At 31.8% G+C, this 12,079-nt stretch overlaps 1 protein-coding gene and 1 pseudogene across 1 annotated transcript; both read right to left on the bottom strand.

The window, feature by feature from the left end:
* Window positions 1-5,521: 5,521 nt before the first annotated feature.
* On the bottom strand, window positions 5,522-8,521 carry LOC111912578 (protein WVD2-like 7). The gene is made up of 9 exons (XM_023908314.3): window positions 8,247-8,521; window positions 7,997-8,098; window positions 6,955-7,641; window positions 6,675-6,869; window positions 6,523-6,593; window positions 6,336-6,438; window positions 6,151-6,222; window positions 5,988-6,083; window positions 5,522-5,893 (listed from the first exon to the last, which is right to left on the bottom strand). The coding sequence occupies exons 2-9, from the start codon at window positions 8,036-8,038 to the stop codon at window positions 5,654-5,656; spliced, it is 1,506 nt and encodes a 501-aa protein (XP_023764082.1). The 5' UTR covers window positions 8,039-8,098; window positions 8,247-8,521; the 3' UTR covers window positions 5,522-5,653.
* Window positions 8,522-10,204: 1,683 nt separating this feature from the next.
* On the bottom strand, window positions 10,205-11,124 carry LOC111912606 (ACT domain-containing protein ACR9-like; annotated as a pseudogene).
* Between the last annotated feature and the right edge of the window lie 955 nt (window positions 11,125-12,079).

Below are 12,079 nucleotides of genomic sequence, written 5' to 3'. Positions count from 1 at the left end.
TATCCTATATGTCACACTCCCAAACCAGAACGACGGAAACGTTCAGGGGCGGAGGATGTCATGTACAATATCATAACAATTGCATAATAGTAAAACAAGCAACAACATCCATTGTATTTAAAATATAGTTAATACATGTGTGTTCTTAGATTGATTGTATGACACCAAAAATGTATAGCAAAATAAAAGAAGAGTCTTGAATAGGCTCTGTCTTCTCAAAAACCTAGGTGAGTGTACATGTCTACTTGTTCCCTGAGAATACAAGTTATTTTGAAAATAGAGTATCAAAATTTAAGTTTGTGAGTTAATAAGCATTTAGTATTAGAAATATGTCTTTGTTTCATGAAAGTGTTAGTGTGTCTCTCCAGAAAATCCAATATTTTCTCTATTTAAATGAAAAGTAGTCTTAGGCCTTAAGACCAAAATGTTTGTATGTTATTGTACTCTGAAATAGTGTAAGTGTATGTTTTCCATAAATGTATGTTTTCTTTGGTAGAAAATAGTGTACTGCACTTATATGAACCCTACAGTGTATTAGTGTTGGAAAATGATGATAGGTAGTCATATTACTTAGAATAAAACTACTGAAGTAATGTTTGTTTTGTAAACCAAAATGTTTAGTTAATGCTTAATGTGAATGAGGTTATAACCATATTGAAATGACTAGTGGCCTACACGACGTTCTTCAGGCATCGGAATGTTATGACATTTGTCACCCCTAGACCTGTCGGTCCAACTGTAGCTAACAGTCGAGGTGCGAGATTGTCAGTCCCGTATAGATCTATACACAAATTCACACACTCTCTCTAGGAGATTCTGGTTATAAAATAGGACTTAGCATGTACCTTAGGAGGTACCATGAAGTAGTGTCTCATATTCTAGTATTAACTCGTTTACGTATAGTGTGTAAATGTTTTCTTGTTCTTGTAAATGAATAATGTACTTGTAATGAAAAGTAATTTGTACTTATGTATTGATTCATGTAATGTATCATGAGCTTGTAAATAGTGTTAATTGATACCTAAAGTATACCTATTATAGTTTATAAGTTGTTATGTTCGTACTGAAAATGATTAAGGAAATACTCCTTTTGCTCAGCATGTACAAAAGGGGTAACAATTGTTATTGAAAAAAGTTTTATACTTATATATATATATATATATATATATATATATATATATGTGTGTGTGTGTGTGTGTGTTTGTGTGTGTGTGTGTGTTGCATGTATAATTATAATCTAAAAGACAGTTGGCAAGCATTCCTATCCTAAGCCCACAACCAAACAAGTAATAGGATTTAAGGCTGAAACACCGGAACTAAGTCTGTTAAATCATATATATATATATATATATATATATATATATATATATATATATATATATATATATATATATATATATATTGATAAATACGGCAATTTAAGAGGTTGAAAAACAGTTTAAAAAATAGTTTGATAAGTTTATAAAAGCATTAATATCTTAGAATGATTAGTAATCATATGGTAAGTGCGAACACAACTACTTTGTGTTTTGCTTGTATTCTCCCCCCAAAAGCATTTAAAAATAGAAAAACATAGGGGTATGAACTCACTTTATGTGAGTGTTCGAGTGAAGATATGGTGTAGTAGTAATGATCCTCTAGTTTAGAACCTGTGCGAGAAGTCGTATCCTAAACAATAATTATACTCGATATAGAACTAAAGTTAATAAGTTAACAATCTAAATGATAAATAACACAAGGATTATGTAAGAAACACTTATAAAAAGTGTTAGAATTAACCGAAAATAGGAGTTTTCGGTTACCTGGGGGTTTTCGGTTGCTTGATGATTCGAAGAGTTCTTGGTGTTCTTGGTGAACACAAGAAGATATGGGTGTTTTCAGTCCAAGATTTGAAGATTGGAAGGTGTTTTCAGATGATAGTTAAGAGAAATTGTGAGTTTCTCGGTTGTGTTCTTGAGAGGGAAAAAGGGTATTTTCGGCTGTGAAGTGTAATAATGGAGGGATGATTTCGGTCCACCCATATATAAGACCGAAATCATGATGGGACACCTTCGTTGGGACATGGGAAAATGCCTTGAATCACGTGAAGTGGATAGGATTTAGGGGTTCTCGTTTAGGAACTCTATACGAGAAAAGGGTTTTTGGCCGAGAACGGTTTGCAGTCCGAAGAAGAAGTCTCGCATGATTGCGGCCATGATCTCGTTTTCGGTCCGAGGGTTTTCATGTATGCGAGGGTTATCGGTCCTCGCATTTGGATCATTATTTTGCAACACTTATCAGTTAAAAAGGGTTTAGTTATATTATAACCTTGAATAAGTTTCTAATAAATAAATAAATTAACAAGTTTGACTTTATTTAACAACTTTTGACTTTTGTTTGACTTTTACAGACTCGAAAATAACGGGTTGTCACACTATATGACTGTATACAACCCCTAGGGCACACAACTAGACGATCACCGATCCCTAGTACTCTAACCAGCATACCATTACTCTTAGATCCTAACATATAAGGATATATACTATAACATATAGTATAGTGAGGAACCTCACATGAATTGAAGACCCACGAAAACACAACAACGCCCTCACTTCTTGCACTGATCACCCCTACGAACCAATTAACACCAAAAAAAAAGATAGATCATTAATCAATAACCAAAGTCCTTCAAGTTTAACCCAAAGTCAAATTGGTCAACAAAGTCAATAGTCAACTAGGTCAACGCTCACCGTGATGTAGAGACCTCTTAGCCATGTCGTGGGCATGGCAGGCAAAACAGTCGATGTATGGGACCTCACCATGTCGTGCCAATCCCTTTTCCATGTTGTGGATCCTTGCAGAATGCCATATTCTTCATTAAGTGCTTACTCCTTATAGATCTAAACTCATAACTTTAAATCTGGTCTATTTCAATGACTTAATGGATAAAGTTTCCAACTTTATCCATTAGGACTCTGCCACAAGGAAAGATCTACAATTATATGTCCAATAAGTCCTCAATGAGGTTATAACTTAAGCATGCACGCAAGGTACTCCAAATATGGCTCTTTTTCTTATTCATCAAAAGCCTAAAGACCCTAAGAAGTCATCACAAGCTTTGGTGTTCTTCAAACTCCAAGAGCATCCAAGGAAGGGACCAAAATCATACAAAAAAGAACTTAAACTTGAATCAAGAAGAACAATGGTCAAGATAAGAGCTTTATACCTCCAACAACTCATAAACATGAAGGAGTTGATGATTCGAAGTTGGTCCCTTACTCCTTTGCACCAAAATGATCTTTCTCCTTCCTCAAGCTCCACCAAAATCCAAGAACAAGGTCTTCAATCAAGCAAACAAGCTCTTAAACATCCATGGAGCCTAGGGTTTCATGAGGAAGAGTTGTAGGATGGAGAGGACGCCCTAATCCTTGTGATTAGGTGCTTAAATATGGAAGAAACCCTAAAAGGTCATGGGTTTGGGCTGCAGCAACTACTACGTCATGATGCTCCATTCACCACATCGTGACAGTAGATATTTCCTAAAAAATCCAACCTTTGATCCCTTTAAGTCCTCAGTTGATCCATCCTGTAAAATCGGTGTTACATTCTTAATGGAAATCTATAATTGGGTTGGAATTGTGTGAATCGTGGTTTCTATTATGCACAATGTGTGAGAGGGTTGAAAATTGAATGTCACTTCGTGAAAATCCCTCTAACATTTTTGTATACAACTCTATGTTCTTTAATTTCATCTCAAACTGATTTATGGTGTTATTTGTTCATCAATCTCTAGATTTCAAAGAACATCAATAAAGAGTTCTGCAAGGATGTTGGATGAGAAAACTCTTTATTCGGTGATTCATTATGCTTAATTAGCTTTATCAACTATTATTTGTTGTAATTTAGTTTTCGTATAGACAATGTTATCAACTATTCGATTTCTCTAAGAGTATGATTTTTACAAATTCAACCAACTTCTTGTTTACATCAGATTCATATAGACACTAATTGTTGAATTGTAACTACAGGGTGAGAATCAATATGCAAACACCTCCTGGTTTCTAGATTAAAGCCCCAAAGACAAGTTTTTTGGAGGTCAAGAGCTCGTGGGTTTTATCTTCTTCATGATTTTTGTTTGTATTTCTTTAGAAAAGATTGTTATGTTTGTTAGCTTTGATTGTTGAGTGTATGTTTTGGTATTGTATTTTGGATTGGATTACTTAATGATGATGGAATGGTGACAGATGGATGTGATTCAGGCATGTGGTAGTCAGATTACTTCAAATGGAGGGTGGTATAGGAATGGTGGTGGAATATTTTGGAGAATTGGGCATTGAAGAGAGATATGTGAAGAAACGACATGCTCATGAAAGAATTTGTGTGCCTGTATCCTATGATGACTTGGTTGAAGTTGAGGATCCGAAAGATGAGACAATCTAATAGCAAACGAGAAGGATATCGAGAGTAGTTTTATGATGGTTTTCTTTTATAAAATATTTGTCTTCGATTAGACCGGTTCTTTTTGTGGTGAATGAATGAATGGAAGTTTTGATGTGCATTTATGGGTAATATAGTTAATTTTTAAATATTATTTAATAGTATTGAATGTGTTTATTAAAATGTAATGTTATAAATTAAATGGTAAATCATAAATGAATTATATTATAAAGAAAATGTTGTTTGAGTGTAATATAGTCATTTTGCACATTCAGATGCAAAATCAAACAAGTTTCAGTTAGAAGTTAATTCGATCATAACTTCCAACCCAGTTAGCAACTATCAAACGACTTCTAAGTATGACCTGAGTTGGAAAAAAAAAAAAAAAACATTTCCATATGTTTCATTCTTTTGTTCTTCAATTTTTTTTGTGTGAAAGCAATAAACATCGCCATAGGCTATTGTTTCTTCTAACTATTCTTTGGCGACCTTTTTCATTTGTTATTATGCAAGCCAACTTTAAAATACATATAAAATTTTACATTGAATTAAAGTAAAAGAATTGAAAAAATTTCTAGCGACGAGTTGATTTGTTATTATGGAAGCCAACTTTAAAATACATATAAAATTTTAAATTGAATTAAAGTAAGTAAAAGAATTGAAAAAAATTCTAGCGATAGAGATATCATGGTCACAATTTCAAAATATATTATATAGAAGTTAATATATGTTGGCGTACACCCTTCCTTTCGGGCCCCCTATTTTTCCACTTTGGTCCGAACAAGGATTGAATTAAAAAGTTGACTTTCAACAATCATGCAAAAAGGAGATCATATAACATAACAATAAAAAAGAATACATCTTTAGTTTTAAAACTGAGACCTCTATTCTATAATTATGTTCTCCAACTGCTTTATAAAATGTTTATCAAATTTCTACTACTTAACTCAAGAAAAAGATACATGTATCACATTCTTGAATATACCAATTTTCTTCGGTTGAAGTACAATCTCGTAAGCTTTTACAAATCCTTTAACACATGATTTCTCTTCTTATTCTTAGCATCAAACGTAAAAAAAAAAATATGCGAAACAGTTAAATACCATTATTTTCAAGACTATAAATTACTAAATCTATAAAGAAAGGTTTTGTAGTCACAATTTGTTACAATATCCACATATCTTTATTCTTCTCTCTTCTCTACCTTTTACTACAACATCAACATTCATAAACTGTTTCAAGATATAACCCCCACCACTACATGACCTGATTTAACACCCCTCAATTCCGGCTTGTTTTGTTTCTTTACACTTACATCGTTTTTCTTCTCTACACGACTTTTCGCGACACTTTCCGAAACACGAATCCTATTGGTCGCTAAATTTGAAGAAATCGGTCTTATGTCCGATGGAACAGAGGATTTGACTCCATTCTTCGCCACTGAATTTGAACGGGGTCGCGTTTGATTTGGTGTGACCTGGCATTTCCCAATTATTAATTTATTAATAAATAATAATAATCAATGATGTAACAATACAACACACGAAAAATATATATATATTTAAAAATACCTTGTTTTGATCTGAACCATTGTAGAAAGAAGGCATTGGTTTAGCTTTGAAGTTGAGACTTTTTCGAAATTGCTTTATTTCAACTGCTTGTTTTTCCTAAAAACAAATAAAATATTATTAGGATAAAAATTTATTTGATGATGTCATACTTTATATAACATACCAGTGTTTTTGCTTCAACTTGGTTAATCTCAGCTTCTTTAGCATGCATTTTCTCCGCAATTTTCATATAGAACTGTATTACATTTATACAAAGACTCAGGTTTGACGATTGCACGATACTAACCCTTCAACAATTCAAATTTGGCAAAACTAAACCTTCAAGAAGAATCTATGAACATTTCTTACCTCTTTCCTGTTTTCTGCTCGTTGATCAGTTTTTAAACTGAAACCTGCACAACTCTGAGTGACATTGACATGTGTTTTACTTGAACTGATACTCTGTTTTGGCCTGACAAATTAAGTAAAATGGAGTTTAGAGTCCACATTTATAAAAAATGATAAAAACTTTTAATAGTTTTACACTTTTACTAACCTGGTAACAGTAGGAAGAGACTTCTTTAATAGTGAAGACTGAGGTTTGACTTCTTTTTCTGATCTTGTAACCTTCACAATGTTGAAATCCGATAAATAAAAATGGTTATATTGTTGTAAAATGAAAAGTAAGAAGATTATTTACGATTTTACCCCTGAACAAGGTAAGGGACTAGAAGGTCTTGGTGACTTCTTTTCTGGTTTCTTTATCAAACCTTTGCTTCCACTTGTTTGAGGTTTTATTGAACCTTTGGATGCTTCATTAGACATGTGTTTTTGAAACCGATCAATGTTTGGTTGAGTCTTTAGTGTTGCCCTTGTAAGTTTCTTTTCTGATGCATGCTTTACCTAAAACCAGTATAAATCGAACTTTTTTATGCATGAAAAAATATATGAAAAGAATATTCAAAAAACAATGTTTAGAAAGATTTACCTTGGGAGAAAATGTTCTGATAGGTTCAGTCACTCTGGTACTAGTGTTATCATCATCTTTCTCAAGTGTTTGATGAGCAAGGGGCAAATCGGTCATTTCTGATGCCACATCCACAACTATTTCTTCAGTAATTTCCACTAAATCCTCAGTTTCACTCCCATGTGTCCCATCAAGCTTCACATGTTCATGAACACTCACATGACAATCGATCATGTTGACAACAGGAAGAAATTCACAATTTTGACTTTCACATTCTTGACTAATTGTATCTTCATCACATCTTGAATTATGTGGGATCTCATCAAAGCATGCAAGATCCATGCCTCCATTGCCATTCTCATTATATAAAGCTACAACATCTTTTCCATTTTCATGGTTTACAGAAGGATCAGAAGTGGAAGAACTCTCATTGCCATTACAAGATTCTTCTAACTCAAGGAGGTTGCTGTTTCCACTTGTTGGGAAGTCTCCTCCATCTTGGGATTCAGAAGAACTTTGCTTCAAAAGAGCTTTTCTTCTAAACTGAGCCTCGAAATATGCCTTCTTCTCTGTAACTGAACCTGGTTTTGAGTATTTCTCAACCTCTTCAAGGTATCTATTGTGAGAAAAAATTGATCTTCTTTCCCAAGATAATGATTCAGATTCAAATCTTCCAAAGGAGATCGAACCAGAGTGCAGGAGGTCAGCCTGTGTAATTGAAGAAACCAGACATCAAAATCCATTCATTTGAACAAATCAACTGAAACTTAAATATTTTCAAATTCCACCTTGAAGATCACAAATTACACGACAGATAAATAGTGGAAGTAAACTCAATCAAAAAAATGTGCAGTGAACAATCATTGAATGTGATCCGTGAGAAATTTTGTTAAAGTAGATATATAGAACAAATTTAATGGTTTTAGGGTAGGTAATTAACACGAAACCGACATAATAAAAGACACGTAATACAAAAATTGGAAAGCAAGTATCTGAATCAAAATCCAAATCCGGATAAATCAGATCTAGTTGAGATAATAAACATGAAAATAAACGAAATTACCTGAAAATTTAACCGAAAGGGCTCTTGGATTTCCCCTGCCATTTACTGAAACCACTTCAAAGCATCATACACCTCTCGAATTGGCAATATTCAACAAAAACCCTAACACAAATCAACCAAAAAAACTGCATCTTGTGACCAAATAGAGAGATTCAACAACTTCGGAATACACAACGTGTTTTTGTGTCTGTATGTAGTGAAAGAAATAGATAATCACATGATGCAACACAGATTCGTAGAGATCACTTACCATCAGGAGGATGATCAATCGAAGGCAAGTATCTGTGTGCGTTGTTGTTGAATCGGAATCGCTTCTTTGCTTTGAAGACGAATGTGTATGAGAGAGAGAGAGAGAGAGAGAGAGAGAGAGAGAGAGAGAGAGATCAACGCCTTTTGGTTGTGGCGTAACTGGAGTGAAGAAAAGCCTGCATCATCATGTGTTGTGTCTTTGTGTGTGTGTGTGTGTGTGTTTTAGTGTGTGTTTTTGGAGGCTGTTGGTGGTCAAAATGTTAAGATGTGGCCCCTCAATCACTCCGCCTTTTCATCTTCTTCCATCTTTTTTGTTCCGGTCTTGATCAACATTTTCTCTTCCAAAAGTTTCCTAAACGGGTCAATTAACCAATATTTAATATCAAAATGACTATTATATTTTTTTTAAAAAAATCAACAAGATAATTGTGTAGTTATTATTGCATTTATTTTTAAGTTTTCAATAAATTATTTTATCTTACCTTATTAAGAATAAAATGGTAATATTTTTCATTTTAAGTTGTATAAAAAAATTATCAAATGGTCTCTAACCTAACTGCATGAGGTGGTGTCTTTCTTTATTGAGGTCGAATCTTCAAGTTTCGTTGTGAATATTGGTGAAATTCGGTGTTGTTAGCTTATGAGTATATTAGATTTGTCATTTCAAAAAAATTATAAAAATTAATAAGGTTATTAACATAAAGCTTCCGTTTTTCTTAAGTTAGGGTTTCGGGCTCTGATGAATCCTACTTGTAAACATGAGGTTGTGTTCATGTCATGGAATCACTGCAAACGAACTTTTATCATCATAAGGGCTGAGTAATGTCAAGATTTGAACATGGATCAATAGATTATCCTTCGTATCTTCAACATGCCGTAACTGGTTCCATTCCATTTTTATTTGTTTGTTCCTTTCAAATTATTACAAGATATGTGAATTAAACTTCCATTTATAAGTATTCTCAATTTTTATAAAAAAAAAATAGTTTCTTGTTATTATTCAAAAACATTTATTAAATCACATAAAGCAGTATTAGAAAATAAGAGCATTTCTGTTGACATTATTCATCGAAAATACACAGGAGATGACGATAATTTAATTTTCACTAACAAAGAAAGTGTTTCAAAATTATGTATTTATATATTTATATAAAGATATAAATTGTACTATTTAGACGGCTCATGTTGAATTCATCCAAAACCATTACGTGATGTTAAATAGATAAACATCAACCCTGTTCAAAATGTTTTATATATAAAAAAAAAGGAGTTCATAAACAATTATTACTATTTATTATTTAGTGATACTCAATTACTCGTTATAAAAAATATATTATGTATATAAATTTTATTTAAAAGGTTTTGCATGACCACCATAATTAGAATCTCATTAGTTTCAGTTGTAGAGAATTTGTTGTTAAAAAAATGGATTTATATTATATTGTTGAAAAGATGGTAAAATATAATTTAATAACTTTAGGAAAACTCCTTATTGATGTCAAGTATTTTGGTCCACTTGAAGTTATCAGTTTTTAAGAAGTATTTTGTATTATTTTGATAATTAATAGCCAAATAATATTATAAAACTATATGTATGAATTATGATCAACATGTATAGAGCTTATTAAGGATCGGAGTTGTGGCCCCCTTATTTTTTGGCAGAATTTCGTATATGCCCTTATTAAACGTCGAAATATCATATTTGCCCGTCCTACATCTAAATATCAGATTTGTCCTTCTTAATATTTTTAAATATCATATATACCCAATTCTATTTTATTTTTTTTGTTAATTTTTATTGATTTATAATTTTTTTTCATAGTCTTAAGTCATTATAATTGAAAATACATATGAAATGGACAATAATGCCCTTTTGCTTCTAAATTCCAATACATCTCAGATCACACACGTTAATTTACTTTCACAGCATCCTACTACTTACGATCTCAGCACATCCTCCTATTCCCCTGTTGCCGCATCTTCCTTCTTAAAATCACACGCATCATGCACCAGGTAATCGGCAGGATTAGCAAGCAAAAGTTATATATCATCTGGGCCCCAGTCTGTGATGATGACTCTTAATGGATGTAGTATCTCTTCTTTAAGACGTGAACATAAAGCAACTTGGTTTTCAGTATCCATTATTTTGTTCCATCATCTTTCTGTATAAACAAGTCCAAGCTTCGGTACCCTTTCACACTATTAGAGATTCTTCCATATGCAATCTGAATAAAAACAAGATAACCTATTCATTTCAAACATCAAACAAAATAAAATAGTATTATGAAGTCAATTTGAGTATATACACCTTGATATTGCAGTATTTGGAGATCTTTAAATTGTGAGAGCTTTCTGATCAAGGCATTGCATTTGAAGCAAAAGTATGAGATGGGTTCGTTAAATTATCAACTGTAATAACAACTTTTAACATCCAATATGTCTGTTAAGAGCTTATGAACGATCATCTTCCTTGGTGGCAAGCTGACAACTAAACAATTCATCAACAATTTCTTCTGAAATAGAAGTAAACCCTTTTTGGCTCTCATATCCAGGTCCTGCTAACTCAAATTAACAGCTTATATACAAGATTTCAAAAGGGCTTACAAGTGATCAGTGACAAAGAAGAGATCCAAGACCTTGCTATATGGGTTTCTCATTACTTTCAAGCTTTTGAATTGTGAGCTCGAGTTCACAAATCACTTGTGTAACATCAATAAAATTGGATCTTTATATGTCAATTTTAGTTTCCGAAGGAAGAAGAAAGGGAAAAAGACGGAATGGTGGTAGTGGTTACCATGGATTAACCTTTTTCGATTAAGAGGGATGACCTTTAACAGATAAACTAGAGGTGGTTTAGAAGAATCAATTAATTGATTGAGATGGTTATTGACCGAGATAAAACGCAGGCAAAAACAATAGGAAACAAGATAAAAGTCATGTTTTTAACCGACGATCCTATGAAGACGACCAGAAACCTCATCTCAAAGGATTCCTACGATTTACGATTTTGAACAGGTAAGGCAAGGGTATTAGGGTCTAGATAAGGGTAATATTGTCTATTTTATTAATTATTCAATTTTAAAAAATTTTAATTATAAAAAATGATTATTAAATAATAAAATCTTTTTAAAAAATAGATTTGGGCAAATACAATATTTTAAAACATTAGGAAGGGTAAATATGATATTTAGATTTTAAGTCGGGTAAATACGATATTTAAACGTTTAATAAGGGTATATATGAAATTCTCCCTTATTTTTTTAATGAGAAGTAAGTAATAGTCTGTTAATTATTAAATTAGTTGTGTAACCCATGTATTACATAAGTTAATTTATATAAAAAAAAGTTAAATATAAAGGTAAGTTGATTAATGAAATTGATATCCATTTATTATTATATTTATTGCAATTACTATATTAAAATATTATGTAGAACTTAATAAAATAGAAAAACTTATAAAATGACATGTAGAAAAAAAAATTAATTCAAAATAACCACAAAATGACATTTGACAAATTTAATGAGAGTTTGACAATAGGAAAAAAAAATCATTTATTAGAATAGATTAGCCAATAAATATAAAATTTGGGTTGTACCTCCTTTTTTGTTTTTTTGTAATAACAGTAATTTTAGTTTCATTGTTTAATAATAAAAACTGATTATTTTTTTAATAAAATCAATTAAAATACAACATTCAAATGAAAAGGTTACTCATTAATTCATGTAAATAATGATTACTCATGAAAAAATAACTTTTAACTTTAAAAGATGTTATATGTTTTATATTCTATAAAACAGTTAAAAAATATTTCTAAATAAAAGAGCATAGTGTAT

This window comes from Lactuca sativa, chromosome 3 (assembly GCF_002870075.4).
Source record: "Lactuca sativa cultivar Salinas chromosome 3, Lsat_Salinas_v11, whole genome shotgun sequence".
Classification (NCBI taxonomy): Eukaryota; Viridiplantae; Streptophyta; class Magnoliopsida; order Asterales; family Asteraceae; genus Lactuca; species Lactuca sativa.
This window is presented reverse-complemented; position numbering and strand designations above follow the sequence as displayed.